Source organism: Camelus dromedarius, chromosome 7, assembly GCF_036321535.1.
Source record: "Camelus dromedarius isolate mCamDro1 chromosome 7, mCamDro1.pat, whole genome shotgun sequence".
NCBI classification, from domain to species: domain Eukaryota; kingdom Metazoa; phylum Chordata; class Mammalia; order Artiodactyla; family Camelidae; genus Camelus; species Camelus dromedarius.
The window spans coordinates 60,181,681-60,205,429 of record NC_087442.1 but is presented as its reverse complement, the minus strand read 5'-3'; the positions used below and the strand labels follow the sequence as shown (position 1 = coordinate 60,205,429).

Here is a 23,749-nt window from a genome sequence, read left to right as displayed (position 1 = left end):
ACAGAAATGTAAAGAAAACCATTTAGAGAAACAGGCCATGTTTCTACATGGAAAGCCTCTATACTGTAAGAATATCAATTCTTCCTAAGTTGATGAGTACACCACAGTAAGTACCACATGAATTAAATGTTAAACATTTTAAAAAATTTTTGAATGTTAAATTACAGTTAATCTGGATAGTTATGCAAACTGAGGGGAGCGGAACATTCCAATACCAAAAAAACAAAATGAAAAAAAACAACAACAAAAGAACAAAGGAAGAATTAGACCATATATAGTCAAAATTATTGTATTAAAGAAAAATAAAAATAAACTGGTTAAAAATATATAGCAATTATGAGAGCATAGGCTTAAATATTAATTTAATGAAGGGCTCATATAAATGTAAACACTGAAAGGCTTCAAAGTATAAAAGGACAAAAATTTGGACAATTAACTGAAGAAGCTATACCACTAGTTAATAATTACAAAGTACTCAATCTCTAATAATCAAATACATTTATATTTAAAAAGACAGATTATTTTTTACTTCCAAAATAGCAAGACAAATTTAAAAAATGTATAACTACATACTGGTGAGTGCTATTTCAATCAGATCTAATATGGAGTTAGATTTGTTCTTTTCTATCACACAAGGATTGCTGACAATCAGCAGAAGCTAGGAAGGAGGCATGAAATAGATTCTCCCTTAAAACTCTGAGAAGGAGCCACCCTTAATTTCAGACTTCCAGTCTCCAGAACCATGAATAAATTTCTGTTGTTTTAAGCCACCTAGTTGGTGGTACTTTTGTTAATGCAGTCCTAGGAAACTGAAACATATTTTCACATTAAAAAGTACTTTTCTAAGTTCCCAAGAATTTCTATGTATGATCTCTAATTTCTTGAATAAATCACAAAATCTAAAATAAAAAAGTAGTCACATCGTCCTACTTTATGTAGTCCCTGGGAAAGTTACACTCAAAGACACAATTCAAATATAAGAATAAATATCTCCTATTCAGGAAAGGAAACTATGCAGCATTTCTAGTTGTACATAGCAAGAGGTCAAGGATCAGTTGTAAATCTCAAAGTACATTAAAAAATAAAGGATGTGGTTTGTTCCAAGTTGGCCTGTAAAATTTTCATCCTGACCCTTTGATTCCCTTCCTTGCTGGAAATTCTCCAGCGTCTGAAGCGACCCTGCATTTGGCTTCTGGGAAGACATTCTTCATTCTGTTTCACTCCAGAGCAAAGAAGGGCTGACCTGAAAGAAGCTCTGACCCAGAACCTCTCTGTGGCGGAATACTGATGAACACAGATGACAGGTTGTTGTGAGGGATGATCTTTGGTTATAATTCTGCTTCCTGCAAGTTAGGGGGAGAGACAGCCTCAGAGTTTACAGAGCAATGTGCTCTCAAAAGCCTCACTGGTGGGTTGATTTTGTAGAGGACACTGAGCTTGCTTGTAGCAGTCTCGCCTTTCTCAAATATGTTCCATATGATCGGAGGATGTCATAAAAAAGGGTATAAAGGAGTAATACATAGAGAACAGATTTTTAAATTAACAAAATGCACCTTGGTTTCTCTACTACTTTCAATGTTTTCAAATACCCAAAGAGAGCAAAGTATAAAATTTTTTTTTACAAAAATAATGTGGTAGAATAGCACCATGGTAAGAGATTTTGAAGCCAGGCTCTCTGCTTTCAACCCTGTTCTATTGCTTCTTAGCTTGGTGTAGTTAATTTGCCTCTCTAAGTGCAAATTTCTTCATCTGTAAAATTAGGATAAAAATTGCACCTACTGCAAAGGGTTGTTGGGCAGATTCCATGAGGCAATATATGAAAGGCATTTAGCTCAGAATGTTATGCATGGTAAGTGCTTAATAAGTGTTAGTTGCTGGCATAATAACAATAATAATAATAATGTCTTTCCAGATTTCTACTTGAAGTAGCTATAAATTTTCCAGTAGAACTGATTATAGAGTAGGCCTCCTGCGGTCATTTGATTCATCCCAATTAAATTAGGCTGAAAAGGAAAATTTCAGCTTCTCAAGTTGACCGTTCTAATACTTAACTTCCTTATCAGAAAAATAAAATTTATTTCAGGTCCCTAGTCTGTTAGATAAGTGGGTTGGATTAAATAATTTCTAAGGAGATTTCCAAGCACTAAAAAATTATATTTTGAAATAGGTATTGTCAATCATAAATCAAACATGTTACAGTCTCTAATCATTGTCTTTCTTTCGGTGAATGAGTATTTCTGTTTTACCAGCTTCTTACCTCTTTTGTTTCAAAATATAAACTTTAGTTTGATGGTTAGAGTGTTTGTGGTTTTTGTTTTTGCCCCAGTTGTGTGCCAAGGGAGCTTCATAGACTTAAGGCAGCTTAGCACTGTCAGTTTTCAGTTAGAGGGCTGAACAGTTTCTATACCACTAAAGTTCCTTTGGATCAAACTTTTAGGTTTAGCTACTTTGAAAGAGAGAAAACCCCGCCATTCTGAAGACATCTCATCAAGAAATTGATGACTTTTAGAAGTCATCGTGTATGAGCTTCAAAGATTGTAATATAACCTTTATTTTTAATGAATTTTTTATTCTATTGATAAAAGGTATTTGGTTATTGGAATCCATTTGTATTTGCAAATCCACCTGAGGGTAAGAACTCTTAACTCAACCCTCAGTGCTTCTGCCTTCCAGCTGAAGTCCTTTGTTCTCTGTCCTCTGCCCCTGGACATTTTCTGATTGTCCAGGAGTTGGCATTGTTGTTTCAAAGGAGTGGCTTCCCTGGGGACCAGAAATGGAATTTAGGAAAAATGGATGGTGTACAGCGGGCGAGGCTGCAAGAGAAGCAGTGAGAAAAGGCCCGTTTAATGAGTGAAACATGGGAATAATGGCATAATCTGTTTAAGTAATTGCCTTTCTCCATCTCCCTTTCCAGGGGCAAACGTGAACATGAAGACCAACAACCAGGATGAGGAGACACCCTTGCACACGGCTGCTCACTTCGGCCTCCCAGAGCTGGTGGCCTTCTACGTGGAGCACGGGGCCGTAGTGGACAGTGTGAACGCCCACATGGAGACTCCACTAGCCATCGCTACCTACTGGGCCCTCCGCTTTAAAGAGCAGGAGTACAGCAGGGACCACCACCTCATCTGCCGCATGCTGCTGGACTACAAGGCCGAGGTCAACGCCAGGGACGACGACTTTAAATCTCCACTGCACAAGGCGGCTTGGAACTGCGACCACGTGCTCATGCACATGATGCTGGAGGCTGGCGCCGAAGCCAACCTCATGGATATCAATGGCTGTGCTGCCATCCAGTACGTGCTGAAGGTCACCTCCGTGCGACCTGCCGCCCAGCCTGAGATCTGCTACCAGCTGCTGTTGAACCATGGGGCTGCTCGAATATACCCTCCACAATTCCATAAGGTGAGCCTGTGTCCTAGGGCGTCATGTGGAGAACCGGGTAGTCAGCAGGATAATGGGGACTCAAAGAGCAGCTGGGTCTGAAATCTCCAAGTAACTCAAGCTCGTTTGAGGCTTCAGGCTTTGGGCTAATGGCCTCTGATCCTCAATCTGAGCTTCCTTCTACAGCCCTAGCTATCTCATCCTAGTCCAAGTTTGTTTGAGATCTTGGAGTGACAGCAAAGAAAGCAAGCAAGAGGGGTGGATAATTTTCCATGCCTGGTGTGAACATCAGTGCACTGGGAGTGGCTTCCTGGGAGACTGAGTGAAAAAGATCAGAAGTCTGATCTTTAAGCCTGCAGGAGAGGTGAATGGTGTCACACAGACACAGTCTTGCCATCCCTTCAGCAGAATGTCTACTCTAGAGATGACTGAGCCTGCTTTGGAATTAGTTTGTAGACATGAAAGGGACTCTCAATTTTATAGTTTAATGAAAGCTAACATTTATTAAGAACTAATAATTATATTTATGAATAATGAATTATGTTTATTAAGCACACTGGTATCAGCATTTCACTCTTCTGAATTTAATTTACTTAATTCTACAACAATCCTATATGGTAATTAATATTATTATCCCTAATCTATAGAGGAGGGCTTGCCTGATCCCACACAGTGTTAGTGGCAGTATTCAATCTTAGATCGTCGTTTGATGCTAGTGTTTATTCTATAAAATTTTAACAATTTTTATTGGTAATTTCTAATGGGCTAGCAGGCACAAGATATTAACAATACTGATACGGCAGAGGAGAGGTGAGTAGATAGATGCAAAGACGGAGCGGGAGGGCTGCGGGTGAAGGTTCCGCCCGCACTCCCTGGGCTGCGCTGTCCGGGGGTGCGGGAGCCGCAGGGAGGGAACTTAGCCGGACCGGCCTTGCCCGAGCTCCCGAGCTGGGCGCGGGCGCCTTCGCGCTGCGCACTTACTGCTCACGGTCTGTCTGTATGTTGGCTAGCTGCGGCTCTGTCCATGGAGCAAAAGTGGAGAATCCAGGGTGGAAAGTTTCTGGTGCTTTGCCTTGCAGTGTCCTCCTAGTCTTCCTTTCTCTTTACTCCTTTCCCTTTCATCTTCCCCAGGTCCTAACGTTTAAGGTCCTGGGTCAGGGTGTCTTCTTACTGCGGAGATGGTTGTTATGATGGTGGGATGGGGACGAGGGTAGAGGAAGGAGGAGGAGGGGAAAAGGAGGGCCCCTCCAAAGCGGCACCCGAGTGAGTGGGGTAAGAGGCCGCGTAAGAGGGGGGATAAAAGAGAAAAAAAATTACTGGTATGACTAAGACATGGTAACTACCCTCAAGTAGCTTAGAATCTCGTGGGAGAGACAAACACATAAAAAGATCACTTTAATATGCCGTGGTGAATGGCAAGGTAGAGGAGTAAGGGCTCTGTAGGTGCATGGAAGAGAGAGAGCTTTGTACTTGGTTGATAACATAATTTGGAAATCAAAATGCCCTTCACCTTATATAAAAACTGCCTTCTTTTTAAGGGGGGAGGTAATTAGGCTTATTTATTTATTCTTAGAGGAAGTACTGGGGGTTGAACCCAGGACTTTGTGCATGCCAGGGTTGTGCTCTACCACTTGAACTGTATCTTCCCCTCACCTTAAGTAAAGAAATCAAATGATACTGTGCCTAGGATCTCACTCACTCTAAACAACACGCAGCAGAGGAGTTTTAGGTGTAAACCAGCTAACTAACGTATGGCCACAGAAAGCTAGTTGACAGAAGTTTTTCTAAATTCACAGCCAAGTTCTACCTCCTACCTTGGTAAAATGTCAGGGACTTGTCTGAAGTCCTGCAGTGTGAGGGTTAGTTGGAAGAGAAGTTCCACTGAAGAATTTCAGGGGAGTACACTCAGCAAATTCCAGACGGACAACCCGAAGTATGTTCCAGTGTAGCTATGATGAGCTCAGTGATTTTATTGAATATTTTTTCCCTTGAAATTGTTTGTAATACTCATAATGTCCTGGAACATTATAAACATTTTATAGAGAATTCCAAAAGATTATATTGGTTAGGAACAGGATAATAAATAGTAATATTACAATAGTGCTCTTTGTTGAGCTCTAAGTAGGCTTTGTATGGATTATTTCATTTTATTTTTTATAATAACCTCTGAGGTAGTTACTGGCATTATCCTCATTTAAAAAGTAATAGCATTAAGATATTTTCCTAAAGTCACACAGAGTAAGTGGTCAAATTCATTTATTCATTTATATAACAAATATTTACTGAGCACCAACTAAGAGTCAGGAACTGTTTTAGGAATGGGAGATAGAATAATAAATCAAACCAAAGGCCTTGATGGGAAGTACTTTCTAATGGGAGGTAGGGAAAAAAACAAAACAACAAACAAATAAATATACTCTGATATGTTAGGTGCCATGGACACAAGTAAAACAAGGTAAAGAAAATAAGAAAATGTGGGCGTTTTTTGTTATTTATGTGTGTGCTGCTTTTTACAAAGGTTGATTAGAGAAAATGAGGATGTGAAGGAGAAAGTCATGTGAATACCCGGGATGGTAGCAGGGACTGGGGCAGGGGGAGAGCATTCTAGGCATAAGGGAAAGCAGGTGCAAAGTAGGGGAGGACTAAGCATGTTTGAGGAAGTAGGGGAGGACTAAGCATGTTTGAGGAAGCCAGAGTGCCTGAAGTGGGGTGAGTAAGGAGGAGGAGAAATCAGAGAGGCATATATGAGACTGGTTTGCAGACCATATATATGGCCTTATAGGCTGTGTTGATAGCCTTGGTTTTTTATTCTGAATGAGAGAGTATGTCACTAAAGGATTTTGAATGGGAAAAAAAGTCTGATTTATATTCCAAAAGGATCCTTTTGATGCCTTTTGGAGAATAATAACTCTAGGAGAGCAAAGGTATTCAAATGATCTGGATAAGAGATGGGGGTGGCTTAGACCCACAGTGGAAACTGAGAAAGTAGTGAGATGTGGTGAGATTAAGGGCATGTTCTGAAAAAGGAGTCCATGAGTTTCCTAATGGATTACTTGTGGCCTGTGAGAAAAAAAGAGGAATCAAGAATAATTTCAAGGATTTCTGCTCAAGAAATGGAATCAAGGGACCATTTCTTGAGATAATAACATGCAGGTGAAACTGATTTTGAAGAGATCAGGAGTTCTGCTCTGCTTTAGATGGATGCCTGCTAGTCATCCAGGTAGAGAAGTCAAGTAGACAGTTTGATATATAACCCTGGTGTTCAGGGAGAGGTCTTGGCCAGAGATACAAATTTGGGAGACTTCACCATGAGCATGCTATATAAAGCCATGAGGACAGATGAGATCAACCAGAATATGAGGGCAGAGAGAGAGGAGAAGTGGCCAGAAGACTAAGCCATGGCACCCTCCAACTGGAATTTGGGAATATGGAAAGGAATCAGTGAAGGAAACTGTAGGAAGACCTTGAACTAGGAGGAGAATCAAAATAGAGCATTTTCCTGGAATCCAAGAGAGAACATGAGAAAGGAAGATGTGGAATCAACTGGGTTGAATATAAGTGGCATTTCAATTAAGACGAGGGTTAAGAAGGTGCCACTGGACATGGATTTTATTGGGGATCTCAACATGAGTTATTTTGGTGGAATGTTGGTGAGAAAAGATTGATTATAGTATTGATTATAGTGGGCTCAAAGGAAAAAGGGATAAGAGGAAGTGAAAACAATGAAAGGTTTTGAGGCATTTTCTTGTAATGGAAGAGTAGCTGGAAGAGAATGGCTGATGTGTTTGCTGGCTGATAGGAGTTTCCAGGAAAGGGAGACAATGTGATGCAGGGATTACTGGAGCGCCATCTTGATTTGGAGACAGAGGATGGGATCTCGTATACGAATGGAGGTGTTGGTCATAGTAACAAAGACAGTTCATCCATCATAACAGGAGGGAAGGTACTGCCTGTGTGCCCAGATGCAGGGATGTTGGTAGATATGTTAATAAGAGTTTATAGAAGTTCTCTTATGATTCCTTCTATTTTCTCAGTGAAGAATGAGAAGTGGATAGAGAGGAGGTTTGAAGGTTTAAGGGCAAAGGTGAAGGTGTGAGATGTTGACCTTGGAAAGTGAATGGACTTGGGAAATGTAATAGGATTGCTGGGTGGCTCAAGCCTATTAAAAGTCAATGGTCATGTGCTTGGTTCAGAATGAGGTCTGTCTGACTCCTGAGCCTAGGCCCTTAGATTTAGTAGTTTCGTCTGTGTTTTATATTACCCAAGAAATGTAATTAAACCTAAAGGATCACAACACAAGAAAAGACCTAAAGAGGTCATTTTATTGAATTCTCAAGAGTCTAGGCAGAAATATTGCTCTTGTTCCATTTGCAAATCTCCATGAAGGCACATCCTACAGCATCTCCTTCCTTGGGTATCCATTTGATTTTGGAACAACCCCTCCCATGCCTTCCACTTTTTTTTTTTTCTTTTTGGTAAATTATCTAAACTAATCCTTTCCTTCTTAATCCTGACCTAGAATAACTCATATGCATCCTAGTAAATCTTTATATCTTAGTATCTGTTTGTACCTAGGGCATTTTCCCCAAACCAAATTTTATATTTCTTCCAAGTTTTTAGTTATTAATTGTTTTTGCCTCTAGAACTTGGTCACAGTATGTCTGAAAAGGTCAAGAATTATGACAATTTTTAACCCTATATTTTCTCTATCGATTTTGAGGAAAGACTGCTACCTAAATGACTCAAAAAAATATGTGAACTCTGTTGCTGAAGGTACATGTTTGACCTCAGTTGTTAATTCTTGCCTTCTTGCAATTTCCCCATTGATCAATAGGCTTTGAAATTTTTAAATACTTTTTCATGCTAAGGTTGGATCCAAGGAATATTTTCATTCTTGAAATGTTGTACACACTGCAGCCTTAGAAATAAAGTCAAATGATTACATTCTATGAAAAATTCAGCAACTTTTGTTTAAAGTACAGTGATCCATGGCTTTTAGCTGTGAATATCTACTGCTTAGTTTGCATCCATTTTCTGGATGATACACTGGTATCTGGGTTTGGCAAAAACAATAAATGTTAACAATTTCTAGAGTGAGCATACAACCCAGTATTTTAAATTACATATGAAATTGTTCCTATTTAAAATTTTAACCTCTGCTTTGCACTTGTAACTCATTCATACTAGACTTAGCCATGCTATGCATATCAGGAATAACAAAGCATGGAATTTAGGGGTCAAATAAATTTGGGTCCTGCCACTCACCTAAGATTGTGATTTTGAATAAATTACTTACTTCTTGGGCCTCAATTTCCTCCCCTATGAAGTGAATATAACCTTAAGCCTTGTCAATATGCAGACTGAGTGCTTCATTAGAAAGAAATTAATCTTACTTATAGCACATCAGAAATATATTCAGAGCCCAAAGGATGGCTCCAAACATTTCCTTATTCTTCCTGGAGTCACTTTCAGTCCTTGCAAAATCTCTCCCCCAATCGCCACCCCAGCCTTCATCCTGCATCTATAAATATCTTTCCCTTGGACTCCCTCCATCTTTCTTCTCCATCCATCTCACTAGAGTGGCCATTCTTCATAGTGAGACTTCTGAAAGACAATCTCTTTCTAATACAGCTCACTCCACAAAACATAATTTGCTTATAGTTATGCTCTGAGGCCACCTTCCTTCCAGGCAAGAAGACAGAGAGGGACAAATAGCATGGAGGTGCCAGCATAACATACCTTGCCATTTTATCCATGAATAATAACATCCTTCTCCTAAGGTTGTTTTGAGACTGAAACAAGCTAAGATTTAAGAAGTGTTTAGTATTGTTTCTGGTCATGGCAACCATTAAACAAATGATAACTAACTTTTGTTATTACTACATATCTGTTGAGCAGTAGAATCAGTGCTCTTGGGCCTGGTTTACCCACAGGGGCCTTTCCAAACAGGAGAGACAATGTGTGAGACTGCCCAGAGACTGAATGTTGAGTTTTATTCTGAAACCTACTGCTGATTGACTGTGGGTGAAATGGGTCTCTGTGAAAGGAAGTAAAAGACCCTCTCCCCGTTCCCCTGTAAGAGTCAGATTAGGGGTTGGGCTGCCACTCTCCTCCCCAGGAGTGTGGTGCTTGTGGGGTGGAGCCATGGGTAACTCCAGACCACAGAGGATGAGTGAATGTGGTCCCAGAGGATTGCTTCCTCCTGGCTGGCAGGTGGAGGGAAGTGGCTCCTACAGGATTCCTCATGGGGCTGCTGATTTAGAGAGCCAGCACTGGTCAAGCTAGGAGCAGTCTGCCTCCCCTTCCAAAGATGTTCCCAAGGGTGTACAGGGGGTCATCTTTTCTTCCTCACAGACTTTAGAATCAAAGTGGTCTTCTCCAAGTTGGAGAGAGATTTAAAATTCTCAAACAATTGGCGTCTTCAAAGGAATGCTCTCTGTCTGATTCCTAAAGGTTTCTTTCAGTTACTGCCAAACTTACTTGGCTAGACTTCCTTCTGGGACTGGAGATCACAAGCTTTTGAAAACTTTACTTTTGGAAAGAAATCCTATCAAAATGTTGCCTGTGGAGCTAAGGAATGTAACTACACTAAAAGCACTGAATTTGAGGCATTGCCTTCTGGAATCCCCCCCTCAGCTTATTGTGCAGAAAGGATTGGTAGCTATCCTGGCTTCCCTGTGGGTCTGGGCAGTAGAGCGTCCCTTCCCCTGGGGTGTAACTTCTCAAGGTTTGTGGGACAATTGTGATGGCAAACTGCCCTGAAACTGAAGTTAGTGCTTTACAAAAGTGCCAAATCAGGGGGGATGGGCCTTTAAACGGAGTTTCTGTTCTCCTGCAAGAAGTCTTGCAAACATGAGGAAGGTCCCAGGTCCTTTTCACAAAGGGATTTCTTTGAGAGATAACAGCAAGGAGGGTCAGGAGCAGGGACTTAGTAACCGTGGGTATGAGTTCTGGCTTGGCTGTTTACTTGCTGTGTGGTTTTTGAATAAGTCCCTTCATCTCTCAGATCTCTTTTCTTCGTCTGAAAAATGAAGGCAAAAATATCAACTTTTCAGGATTGTCTGAGGACTGAGTGAGAAAGGCATGTAAATCATGGAGCCCAGTAGGTGCCCGACAAAAATGTTCCCTTCCCTCCTCCTCCCCGGATGTGTTCTTAGTCCACTGTAGGAGTCCATCCTATCAGCCTCACGTTGGTGGCTCCACTCGCCCCTAGAATAGTATACAATTATGTACTCCAAGGAACACTCTTTCCACAGTTACCATCTTCTTATTCAGTTGTGTTTTGCTCCTCTGAGTTCCTCTAGTTTGGCCCAATGCTATAGAGATTTAGGATAGAGTTGGCTATTGGTAGATGGCTGGCATTCTAAATATTTTTGTTCCTACCCAATATACTGTGCAAGAAAACTGGCCCCCTTCCAAAGGCAAACTAAAGAAAAACTATTCAATTTACTATGCAGATGCTTCAAAGTGATTTAGAACAACTACTCCACAGCCCAACTTTCCAAAGAGAAAGTCATCTTTACGAAAAGCAAATGACTGACTCATTTATCCAGAAGATAAAGTGGTTTGTTCTCTTGTGGGTGGGGAATTCAGTTTCCTTATTTACAAGGAACAAGGTCAGAGCAGAAAATGCTGTCTTCCAAATACAAAGCAAATTTGTAGAGGCTGTATTTCACTGAAAGCCAATGTATAAATTATATAAGGGTAGAAAAAAGAATTATAGGGGCTGCAATTGCTTTCCAGGGTACAAAAGGACATTTGATTTTTTTTTCTCTCGGCATAATTCAGAAGGAAGTGACACCCCAGGGAGCCAAGATTGGGTTTTCTTGTAGGACAAGAAAGGCATTTTTCTTGGGGAGGGAAAGGTATGTGAGAGTCTGGGGGAGGTAAAGATGATTTCTCCTGTTGAACAGTTCTGTATACGATGCCTGGGGTATAAGCAGTCTCTTTGATCATTAAGTACCTTTCTGCACACAAATATATCAGTATCAAAGGGCAGGCGTAGCTTAAGAATTCCTCTGCTGAAGCGACTTACAGGTGGCACCTGTATTGGAAGGGCAGCAGGGAGATTTATCTTAAATCTGCTTTCTAACCTGTGCTTTTAAGGGTCAGATGATGAAGGGAAGGGGTCTTAAGGTCTCTACAGTTGCTACCTTTTGTTCAATTGTTCTTCCATGAAAGGAGAAATAGAGACAGCCCCACCCCAGAGGCTCACAGAAAGTGAAGGTCACTGGACATTTTCTGTTTCTCAGGTTGGCAGAGGAAGCAGAAACTTCTGCCTTCTGAGTCCACACTGGCCCTTCCTCATGTGATGGTCAAGATTCCTGGTTGTCAGTGTGGAGTGATGATTTAGAGTTTTCTATGTCGTAAGAATCTCTTTTCGTTGTTGCCTCGTGAAATAATTACTGAGGCCTGAAGAAAGCTGGTCCGGTTGTCTTAGTTTTGGAAGAAGCTAGATTTGCCAGTTAAGGGGGCTCGGAGGCTGTCAGGCTAAAAGGAGCCTCTCCTGCTGTGAGAACCATCTTCTGTCAGCAGAAAATTTACTAGTCAATGTCAGCAAAACCTAATGTGGCTTTGGACCGAGGAGCTTTGGACTCTGTGCAACTAAAGACTGCAAGTTAAGGACTATTTGATTTTTTAAAATCCTAATGAAAGGTAAGACATTATCTCCCTGTGATATATGGGAGTATGCCAGGTGCAAACTGAAGCACCAAATGTGTGAAGTTTGGCTCCTAAACTATGAATGAATTATATTCCTGTATACATAATGTGGTTTGAACTGTTTCTGAATAGGAGCAGGAAATAGGGTTGCCAAACAAAATATACAATGATCAATTAAATTTGAATTCCACCAGTGATAAGTAATTTTTAATATAAATATGTCCCAAGCAACATTTGGGACATACTTTATACTAAAAATTATTTGTTGTCTGTCTGAAATTCAGATTTATCCAGCAAGCCTACATTATTATTATTTGCTAAATGTGGGAACCCCCTTTGGGAAGTAAGTAATATGTTGCAAGAGGAGGGCAACTTTTAGCCACGTCTCCTCTGTGTTCAAGGTGCTGGCAGGAAGGGGGAGGTAAGGAATACCAGGGAACAAATATTGGGTATGTGGGCTTTGAGTCTTTAAATAGAACCAGTGTGGTTTCTATGAGGAGTGAATGTGGCCTGGAAATTAGTGCAGATCAGAGGTCAGTTTTCTGAATGGATACCTAAACCATGTGCAGAGCCTCATTACAAGCTTTCTGACTTCTCCATGCTCTTTGTTTTCATGATTCCAGTACAAGTATATTCTTGATTCAGGCCTTGGATTAATTTTAGCTGTCGTCTCTGTCCTGGTAAAATTAAGTCTTAAATTTAAGTCTTTATTTTGGATTACTCATCTGATTACCAACATACTTTTCATCATGGCTCATCCTTGCAGAAAGGATGTACCTGGAGGTCTTTAGAGAAAAATGTAATAGATGTCTGGATGGAGACTATTTTCGCATTATTAGCAACATCTTTGTGTTAGAAAGGGAATTATTTTGACATTTCAACAAAATCCAGCCTAAAATAATATACTAAAGAGTGTTTCTTGTTCTAAAGATATGGGAAATAGAATTTGTGTCCTTAAACCATTCATTTCACTGGTCATTACTTACAGATTAAAATAAGATCATCAGATTATATTTGAAAGAGTACTAAACTACAGTGAAGAATACCTAAGACCATTCTTTCTCTTACTGTGTGCCTCTCTGGGTTTCAGTTTCCTTATCTCCAAATTAGGGGGATTCTATAATCCCTAGGGTCCCTTGCAACCCTAACATTCTATGGTACTGTGATGGTAGTTTGTAACTAGTGTTCAAAGCAATTAGTCAGCCTCAGGTTTTGTCTGTCTCTTTTGCACAGAGCTACATATATGCCACCCTCTTCCCAGCTACAGAGAAAAGAGCAGCCCCATTGCCTCAATTTCCCAAGACCAAGGTCCTAGAAAAATTACCTTCCACCTTGACAGCCATGTACCCAGATAGAAATCCTTCTAGTTACACTTTCCATAGACTCAGAAATGCTGACTTTTCAAAGGTCCTGTAGCCTTGGATGTCTGACTTATCCCTTTAGAGTTGATAATATAGGATTAATTTTTGCTTATTTAGACCTGTCTGAAAAAACCATGGTACACAGCTCAATTTTGTGTGCCATGCCCAGAATATGTTTGTGAATGGATCCTCTTATTAAACAAGTATTTCTGTTGGGCCAGTTTGGACCCAGCCAGCTGGTAGGATGATTCTGGTGCCTTCACTGGTTTGGAGCTTCAGTATATATATTAATTCTGCAGTGGCTTATGACCGCACTTCTTAAATATGGGAACAACTGAAAACAGCTGTGTGCTAGAATTGGCTCACAGTAGCTTGGGAGAGCTGAGTATTAAATTATCAGGAATTTTATGAACTGATTGTTAAATGCAACCATTATTAAAAGATGTCATATAAACCTACAACAAATAAAATATACTGAAAACAAAGATAATAAATATTTAAAACTCATTACCTCCTAATTATTTTACTCTGCTTATCTATGTTCTTGATGTTATTTGCATTTATTGGATCTATATGGTGGAAACACTATATAGTGATGTTACCATACATTCCCTACCCTACATTCAGGGACCTCGTCTTGGTCGCTTCAGATAGGCCATGATGGGAGTATTTACACCCAGAAATCAGCAAATGCTACTAGTCAGGCCTTGACATATTGCTTTGCTGATGTCTAGACTTAAGAAGAGAATGTTACTAATGCAGATCAAACTTCAGAGTTTGTAGTGTGTGGTGTCTGTAGCTCTCACATTGTGAATAGCACAAAAAAACTGAGAAACCGTGCTTCCAATATTCGAAAACTATTAAATGTTTCCACATAAATATCACTCATGTCACTGATAAATGAGTGAATTTCCAATCTGCATCTTCATTGTTTCACATTTGTGAAACAATTACTCCTAATGTAATAAAAATATCATCATCATTCACATAGGAACTACGTGCACTCTTCAATCGCAGACACAGGTTGGCAATGAATACAACCCACATCTATACAAAATTGATATACAAATCAATGAAAACATTCTGAGTGGACCAATTGGCTATATGGAATAGGAAATAAGAGGTACTGGATATTTTATTATTTGTAAATTATAGGCTTCACATTCTTTATATTAGCAAAACTTACAGTAAACTTACATATAAATATATGTACATTTTATTTCTAGAATGCCTGTTATTGAACATTTTCTAGCACTTTATTAACTCAAACCTCTATTCACTACAACCCTCTCTGGTTAGCCTATTTGCTGGGGCTGACACAGTCCTTAACTAAGGCCACACCTTCTGATTTGAAACTATGCTCCAGAAAATTCTTATAAACCTTTTATTTCTGCGGTCCCCACTACGATAATTCTGATTAATTTCACCACCTTTTGTTGTTCCTGATGCCCACTGGGCGTAGGCCGTTGGACCTGAATTTTACGTCTTAGAGGAGAATTGCCATTTCATTTGCCTCATGTTTTTGTAAAGAAAATTCTGCTAAAATCAACCCCCCAAACCTTTTCTTACTCCACTTTACAGATTGATGAGTTGGGAGGAAAAACTGAGTTTGTTTACTTAACTTTGGACCTAGAGGATACCTGAATTCTCGGTTCCTCTGTGTGGTAAGCTTCTAGAAAAAAAGTTCTGTCTGCCAGAGAGAGGCCTGCAGTTTCAGGGTGTAAATTTAATTTGGGAGTAGGGTGCTAGGAAACTTTATGTGGCCCCGTAACTAAACGTATAAGTGGTAGTTAGTTTCGTTAGTAATAAAAAAGATACTCTGATCTCTGATTTTTTGTCATCTTCATTTCATTTGTTGATGGCTTGGTTCTAAACTCAGGAAGGAAAATCACGTATTGAGCCCATAAAACTCTGTATGCCATGACTCCGTGGGTCTTAGCGATGAGGATGGGTCAGCCCTGATTGCGGCTGTGCTTCCATTCTCCATCTGTGTCCCACTACCTGGTCCTCATGTGTGTTAGCCCACTCGACTCCTGGCACTTGGCCGCTACTCTGCTCTGGTGGTATTTCACCTGTCTTCATAGCTTTGCCACTCGTGGCCCTGCTGAGAATCCAGCCTTGAATGCTTTCCTCGTTTGGTGTCTTTCACTCTGATCCATCTGGTTTCCTCCAAAAAAATTCACACAGGCCTGAGTGTGAATGCTAACTCTGTCATTTACAAGCTAAATACCTTTAGTTTAAATTCTGTCAGACTTTGATTTTACATCTGTAAAGTGGGGATAGTTATAGGCCTAATTTCATAGGGTTGTCTGAAGACTGAGCAAGCTAAACACACAAAGATTTAACATAGGCCCCTACACGTGATAAGTCCTCAAAAAATGGTAGCTGTAACTTTCTTTTTTTCTTCTTTTCTCCTGCCGACTAGGATTCCTCAAGCTTCAGACCATGGTCCTCTATCTTTTCCATTTATATCCACTTAGAGTGTGATTGAACCTAACCAGCACATTCGTTGATGGTGCACAAATCTCCCTCGCCATCTTGACCTCCTCATTTATCATGTACATTTTTGACGGACGTTAGGAAACATCCTCCTGTTCCTTACCTGACCATCCCCAAATTAGCATGCCCTTGTAATTTCCTCATTTCCATCAGTGGCACCCTTATTTGTACTTGATCTCAGGATTCAAAGTTGCATTCTTTACTCCCTGTATCTGATTAGTCATTAAACTCGACTTGTTCTTTCTTGCAGCTTCAGTTGCCCTTCCTTCTCATGACTCACAGCAAAGCTACCTGAGAAACCACTTGGGACACTCACGTTCAGCCTCCTCACGGCTCTCTGCCCTTCATATCCTTGCTTTCCTCCTTGTGCTTTTGCTCATGGTGCTCAAGGGACACTGATGATCTTTAAGTTAGTCTCTTATTATTTACTGACTTACATTGCTCTTGAACTCTTCGAAATATCTATGTCTTTTCTCTTCAACTAGGTTGTAAACTTTCTTGAAGACAAAAAACAGGTCATAAACTCAGAATTACTGTCATAGTGCTAAATGCAATGCTCAGTAAAGGCTTCCTAATGGAATGAATTGGTTGAATATTACCCTTTCTTGTTAAGAATACATAATAGCTTCCTGTTGCCTGTTAAGCCAATCTCAAGCTCTTCAGACTGGCCTCACAGGTGTACAGTCATGTGGCTCCGTCTTACCCGCTCTTAACTTTAGCTCTTTCCTCATATAGGCTCTTCATTCAGATGACCTCAGTACACACGCACACGCACACACACACACGCATGCACATCTACATATTAAAATGATTACCTTTCTGTCTTAGTTTTGCCCGAAGTCCCAAGACATCAGGTACTTACCACCTCACATTGAAACCTGCAGTGCTAGACCAGCTATGAAGGACTTGTAAAGGATGTGGAGAAAACCAGTTTTGTGACCTTTTGCCCAACAATAATAGGTTGAGGTTGTGAAGGACCAGGAAATTAGGAAGAAAACTTCTGTGGAAAAAGTTGTTTAATTATAGAGGCGTGCCTTCTTTCTATTGGTAGGCCTGGGGAGCTTCCTCCTCATTCCACATCTAATGAGAGGGGCTTTGAGAGGACTCTGCAGAGAGCTTGATATATGTTCTCTGAAGTTTCAAGGAAAAAGTGGAACTGACATGTAACTCATGTTGAGAAAATTTAAAGGAGCACATCTAAGGCTGGAGCTGCTTGTCTGGTGGCAAAGGACAGAACAGTGACTAAAGTGGGAGTTGAGAGTACTTTCGCTGACAACAGGATACAGTACAGGTTCCCCTGGACCAGTTGTGGGTCACATTGGAGAGTCAGTGAGGTCACTTTGAAATGAAAATGGGCCACACCAAAAGGACTTCCAGAGTTAGGGCCATCGTGGCAGAAAGAAGCTAGAGATGTTCTGGTGGACAGAGGCTGTTAGAGAGGCGCGAGGATTCTAAGGGACCCATCTGAGGAGAGGCGTTGCCCTTGTCTAGAAAGTTGGTTCTTCCAAATTGGGGGAAGGGTGGCACATAATTTCCCCAAGAGAGGAAGAGACCAGCCCAGAAGCCATCAATGCTAGGTCATGTTGGTACCAGTCGGTTAAGACCATTTCTCCCCCTTTCCTCTCTCTTTCCTTTGTCCAAATGCAGAGCAGTCCAGGAACATGTCGGGCAGAGGGGAGGAAAAGACAACAGCTGGGAAAACTTCAATGCTTTTTCTTACACTAACCAGTTCTTCACTCTCTGACACCAACTGGGTGGCCAAAAATTCATTTAAATTCTGACACTAATTAGCTGGAATTACTGTCAAACTTCATAGGTTAAGAATTAAGTCCTACAAGCCCCACCCCCTTCAGATGCCAGCCACAAATCGGGTACCCACGCTACTCACATTCCTACTCAGCTGAGTACGTATTCATGGGTTCCCACGATTCCTTCCTTGGGATTTATAACTTGCTAAACAACTCACAGAACTCAAGAAAGCACTTTACTTACTAGAACCGGTTTATTACAAAGGATAAAACTCAGGAGTAGACAATTAGAAGACACGCATAGGACAAGGTATGAAAGGGTGTGCAGAGCTTCTGTGCCCTCCGGAGCTTGTCACCCTCCCAGGACTCTGATGTGCTCACTCACCTAGAAGCTCCCCAACCCCATCTTTTAGGGAGTTTCATTACATAGGCATGACTATGAACTCATTGGTGATTGAACTCAATCTCCAGCCCCTCTCTCTTTCCCTGGAGGTGGGAGGCAAGGTGTGTACAAGTTCTAATCTAATCAAGGATTGGTCTTTCCAGCAAGCAGCCCACATCTTGAAGCTCTCGAGGAGTCCCATTGAGAGTCACTTCATTAGCATCACTGAAGTGGTAGAAAGGAGCTCAGTTTAAGGATCTCTGTGCCAGGAACCAGAGGCAAAGACCAAATGTGTATTTCCTATTATACCACACCCACATTAGCTCCTTTCCCACCGCAGCTGGAAGCAGGCCTGGGCTGTGGGAGAGGAGAAACTTTAATTTGAATAAAATTTGAAATTTCAATGATTCAATTAAAATGGACATTTTTATTTCTGAAATGACATTATTCTTATGTCTAGAATGGCTGGAGTACTTTTTATTATTAAAAATTAAGTAGAAATAGGTGTGAGTCCTGCCTGAGGTGTCATGCCAGGAGTGGAGAAGGGTTCCAGGGAGGGGGTTTGTATGAGCAGGAGAAAGGGAAGTACTGAAGCTGGGTTTGTTGTTGTTGTTGTACCCCTTGGAGTACCAGTCTTTCAACATGACTGTTATATTTGCTGATACTGCACATGAAGCTAGGCATTTAAGTGGATGCACGCAGGCACACAGCACATACATACACCTTTCTACCATCTAGAATCTAAAGTTGAACTCATCTCCTCTAAGAGAACATCCCTAGTTAGCCCAACTCACACAGGTCTCCCTCTTGGAATTTCTATAATCCTCTTTTCAAGCCATGTAATCTAACACTTATGTGGTCCAACCATGTATCTCCATTGATTTTCACTTGTTTTCTTTATGTATTTTTTGCTTCTCATTCTTATAGTAAGTCTCTCACCAGAATCTGGTGTGTTTTACTTTTAGGGTATGTCTCATATATATCTCCATTGTCACTTAATAAAGCCTGCACGATTGACTGGTCAGACAGGTCCAGATTTTATGGAGACATCGAAGGTTGGTTAACTATCCAGTCTGGTCTAAAATCTAAAGCTAAGTGTTTCTGCCTCACGATGGAAATGCTGGCCACCTTGACTCAGCTTTCCAGTTTTTTTGGTTGGTCAGTGAAGTGTTGAACAGAGTGTACTAACAAAATAACTAGGCTTCATACTGCTTTCACTGCTCACGAAAGCTAAAATACCAATGAATGTGACTTGTGAATGTGAGTATGTAACGTCACTCTTCTTCAGGCATTATTCTGGGAAGACATCTTTGGTCAACTTTCACATTACTCTGTGGTTGGCTTTACCTCTTAGTCACCAGTTGGTCTCGGTTCTTAGATTACTAACATTCAGCTTTTTTGCTAATAAAATTTTCTGTAGAACTGGAAGAGTTTCTAGGCAGCTGAAAGTGTGTTCTGAGACCAGACCAGCGTCTCTCAAAATTACTTCAGTTATGGGCAGGGCATGAATTTCATCAGGCTCCCACCTTCTTTGTTAGCACCTCTTTTTCACTTGCTCCTGGATGATGGAGGAAATTAGTTTGATGTTATTAATCCTCCCATCTACCAGGGGGGACTGGCAGTGTGTTTGAATACTCAAAGGCCTGAGACTTCTTAAAAGCATTTCAGGGCTCCAAGGAGCCTTATGGGTCCATGAATTCTTGATGTCTCTGGGAGTTGAATGAATAAATCATGTATGTGCATTGAACAAATGAAACTCTGTGGTGTCTTTGCAGGTGATACAGGCTTGCCATTCTTATCCCAAAGCAATTGAAGTTGTCGTCAATGCCTATGAACACATCAGGTGGAACGTAAAGTGGAAAAGAGCTATCCCTGACGATGACTTGGAGGTAAAGCATCAATTCACTGCCAACGGTTCTCATGCTAAAACGCTTCCAGGCTGCAGTGGAGGTGCAGGAAATTCTAATTCAGAAAATGAGTTGTGAGAGTGCTTTTAGGAATTTGAGAATGCTGCTCAAATGCATGAGACAAAGGGTTATGAAATGCAGGTGTAAGAGCAAACAGATGCATCAGGTAGGTAGTGCTTGGGAGCGCCTTGGGGATTTCACCATCGACGGGCAAGTTGAACAATTATAGGAAGCTGACAGTTTTACTTTTTTTCCCATCAATTTAGAATTAAATAATAATAATAACAACAATAGCAATAACAACAACATTTGGGATTGCTCCTACAGCACTTTTACCAGAAGAGTATATTCTTTTGTGTAGATTATTTCACTCGTAAGTATCTTGAATTCTTTAGTAGACAGATAACAGAGTGTTAAAAACAGCTTGTGATGAGTCATGTAGAAAGCCATTGGCAAAGCTGAGTCCTCGTGTTCCGTATGGACTTTACTGCCTTTGTGAGCCAGCCCTTCCACTTAGCCTCCTGTTCTTGGTTCTAGCTGTCACAGGCTGTCTGCAGCGCGGGAGGGGTGTCGGGCACAGAGTGCAAAGCTCACTGGGCTTAGAGGCCAATGGCTTAGGTGCAATCTTATCCTGCTACTTATTAGCTGTCTTACTTTCTAAAAGTCACTTAGCCTGCCTTAGCTTCATTATTTGTGTTTAATTTTGCCTCACCATCAGAGACCCCTAGAAACCTACCATTATGTATAAAGTAGGAACTAAATATATCACTGTTGATTTCTGTTGATGTAAACTTTGAGGCTTTTCTGACTTTAATGCATCTTGCCTTCCTTTTCAGAGATACTGGGATTTTTACCACTCTCTCTTCACTGTATGCAGTAACTCTCCAAGGAGTCTCATGCATTTATCGAGATGTGCCATTCGAAGAACGTTGCACAGCAGATGTCACAGAGTAATTCCTTTGCTTTCCCTCCCATTGTCATTGAAAAAGTACTTGCTTTTAGAGCCAGAGGGAATCATTTATTAAGCCTTATAAGACAGAGGTTCCCAATCCTAGACATTTAAGTGGACTCGCTGGGTAGACACAGTTTGCATAAATAAAATGGTACTTGGGTTGATTATAACACTTCAGGGATTTCAACACACTTTACAAACACTATGTCATTAATGCTAGGGTATCACAATGAGGGAAAATGAACAAGAGGTAAAATTCTCAAAGACAAGAGCATATCCAAAAGGTACTGACATAACAATAATAATTAATATGTATAGTGCTTTTACAAGGTGCCTGATACAGTTTTGTAAAAATTTTCATGTTATCCCATTTAAAAGGGGACCCAGGTTTTCTTACAACCAAATTCATTCTCTTCTTTATCAGTAATAAGTTTACATTACCATTCAGTTGGCAAAGTGCTAGGCTTTGTGGCGGGCCTCAATCTTGGGGTTCTCCCCCCATTCCCACTTAGCAGAAATTACTATTGCTAGTTTTGCAAACTACTATCCCCACACCAAGTTCCTCAACTTACTTTTAGTGGAGGAAGCACATGAGCATTTGAGTCAAATTAGAAATGAAAAACCAAGACCAGTCCACATAAAAGTCAAAATGGACATTTTTAACATACTCTCATTGAGCCAGAGACTGGAGATGCAAAGATGAGCCCGAAGTTAGGACTCCTGCCCTCCAGGATCTCACCATTTAGCAGAGGATCCGGACATACAAGCAGGGAAGTGCAGTGTCAAATGTCAGGGGCAAAAGTACAGGTGCAGATTCATTCTCAGTGCTTGCCTTTCAAAGTCCTGTTTCTAACATGAAGTGTGGTTTTCTTTGAAGCCTGACCATAAAGAGTGAAGGGATTGTGTGAAGTAGAGGGATCCCCGGCTGCTGTGACTGTAAACATACTCACTTTACATTTCTCCGCACATCTGGATATTTTTATTTTAGTATGATTTCCCGTGTAGCACTTTCCCAGACTCCTTGAGGAAAATATTGCACAGTGAATGGCTCCCACGGATGTGGCAAGGAATTTTAGGAAAATGTGTGCAAGAAAGTGTGTGAAGGGAAAGACTTAGGTTGATTACTTTGGTCTTTTAATGTAACAGACTGACATTTTAGAGCATCTTAGCTAGAAGATAAGGAGTACTTTGCTAGTGATGGACCAGCTGCAGAAAGCACAGAGGAAGACTTTTTGGAAATGGAAAAAGTTTGAGAAACTTGGAAAGAGAAGTGTGTTAATCAGGTTTGTTAGTGGTTTGCAGGAAGAGAAATGTAGCTGATTAACCTCCATACCTCATGGTTTATGAGGCCAACTTCGCTTCACTTTTTTGTCCTTGCTAATCACTTTCAGATAAGCTCATTGACTCAGCATTGCCTTTTAGAGGTTAGAGCAGTAGTCATTAAGCACAAACAAATCTATTTGTCAGTTGTGAGCAGGCTTTTTCTTATTCCTGTAGTTCTCCATCTTGTTTAACTTTAGATGCTTGAGTTTTGAGTAGGGATGATGTCAAATACTCCACTAGCCTGTCACCTAGACTGTGCTTCACACGCTGGGATTTGCGTACTCCTGGTGCCGTGTATGAAAAATCAGAAGTGGATACAATAATCTTCCTGAGGTATCAGTTTTACTCAAATATATTAGGAGAAATATTTTGTACTAAAACAAGTTCTGTATTTTGGAATAGAATACTGTATTTGTGTGAACTATTCGTGTAAAACAGGATCCTTCAAAACATTGTTTGTTGCACGTCGTGTTAGAACACATTCTGGAATGCTAGGTGGAGGTGTTGCCCTCCCTCCAGCTCCAGGAATATTCTGGCAGAAAGATTTGTGATGCACTGACTGAGGCAATAAAACAGATGCTCAGGACGAAGGGAGAGGATGCTCCTTGCGTGGGGAAATAACGTTTCTCAGTCTGCCTACTTGTGCTTAAACATTTTGGGTTAATCTAGCATATGATACGTGACTGCTTCTTTTGAATTGTTTATTTGTGGATTAGAAGTTATTTCTCCTCATCTTTGAACTTTCATTTAGAGGACTTAAATAAAGCTCTTCTGTTTCCTTTCATCTCTGTGAGTTGTTTATTTGCCGATAAGACTTTTTTCTAACTGACTTTTCAGCAGTTTGGCTGAAGAACTCTACATGATTCATTGCTTTCTTCAACACTGGGAAGGAAAAGGGAATGAGGAAATGTGTCTGTAAATAAATAACGTTTTCAAAAGAAAGTAAAGGCTATTGCTATAGGAACAAGAGTGTTTTAATAATAACAGAGAAATTGTACTGAATCATACCCTTCTATCTATCACCGTCTCTGTCCTGGGTTTTTAAATTTTTAAAAATTTTTATTTTATATATTGGAGTATAGTTGATTTACAGTGTTGTGTTAGTTTCTGGTTGCAGCAAAGCGATTCAGTTATACATATATACATATTCGTTTTCATTATAGATTATTACAAGTTATTGAATATAGTTTCCTGTGCTGCACAGTAAGACCTTGTTGGTTATCTATCCTGTATATTGTAGTGTGTCTGCTAATCCCAATCTCCCAATTTACCCCCCTCCCCTTTCTTCTTTAGTAACCATAAGTTTGTTTTCTATGACTGTGAGTCTGTTTCTGTTTTGTAAATAAATTCATTTGTGTCATTTTTAGATTCCACATATAAGTGATATATGATATTCATCTTTCTCTGTCTGACTTGGTGTGATAATCTCTAGGTCCATCCATGTTGCTTCAAGTGGCATTATTTCATTATTTTTTATGGCTGAGTAGTATTCTGATACATATCACATCTTCTTTATCCAGTTATCTGTTGTT

At 40.4% G+C, this 23,749-nt stretch overlaps 1 protein-coding gene across 1 annotated transcript in view; it reads left to right on the top strand.

The window, feature by feature from the left end:
• The window catches only part of ASB4 (ankyrin repeat and SOCS box containing 4), a 31,173-nt gene extending 8,172 nt beyond the window's left edge, over positions 1-23,001 (top strand). The window contains exons 2-4 of the mRNA XM_064487555.1: positions 2,915-3,405; positions 19,811-19,924; positions 20,779-23,001. Coding sequence (XP_064343625.1) covers positions 2,929-3,405; positions 19,811-19,924; positions 20,779-20,967 — 780 coding nt within the window. The 5' untranslated portion in view covers positions 2,915-2,928 and the 3' untranslated portion in view covers positions 20,968-23,001. The remainder of the gene's footprint in view (positions 1-2,914; positions 3,406-19,810; positions 19,925-20,778) is intronic.
• Positions 23,002-23,749: the final 748 nt, after the last annotated feature.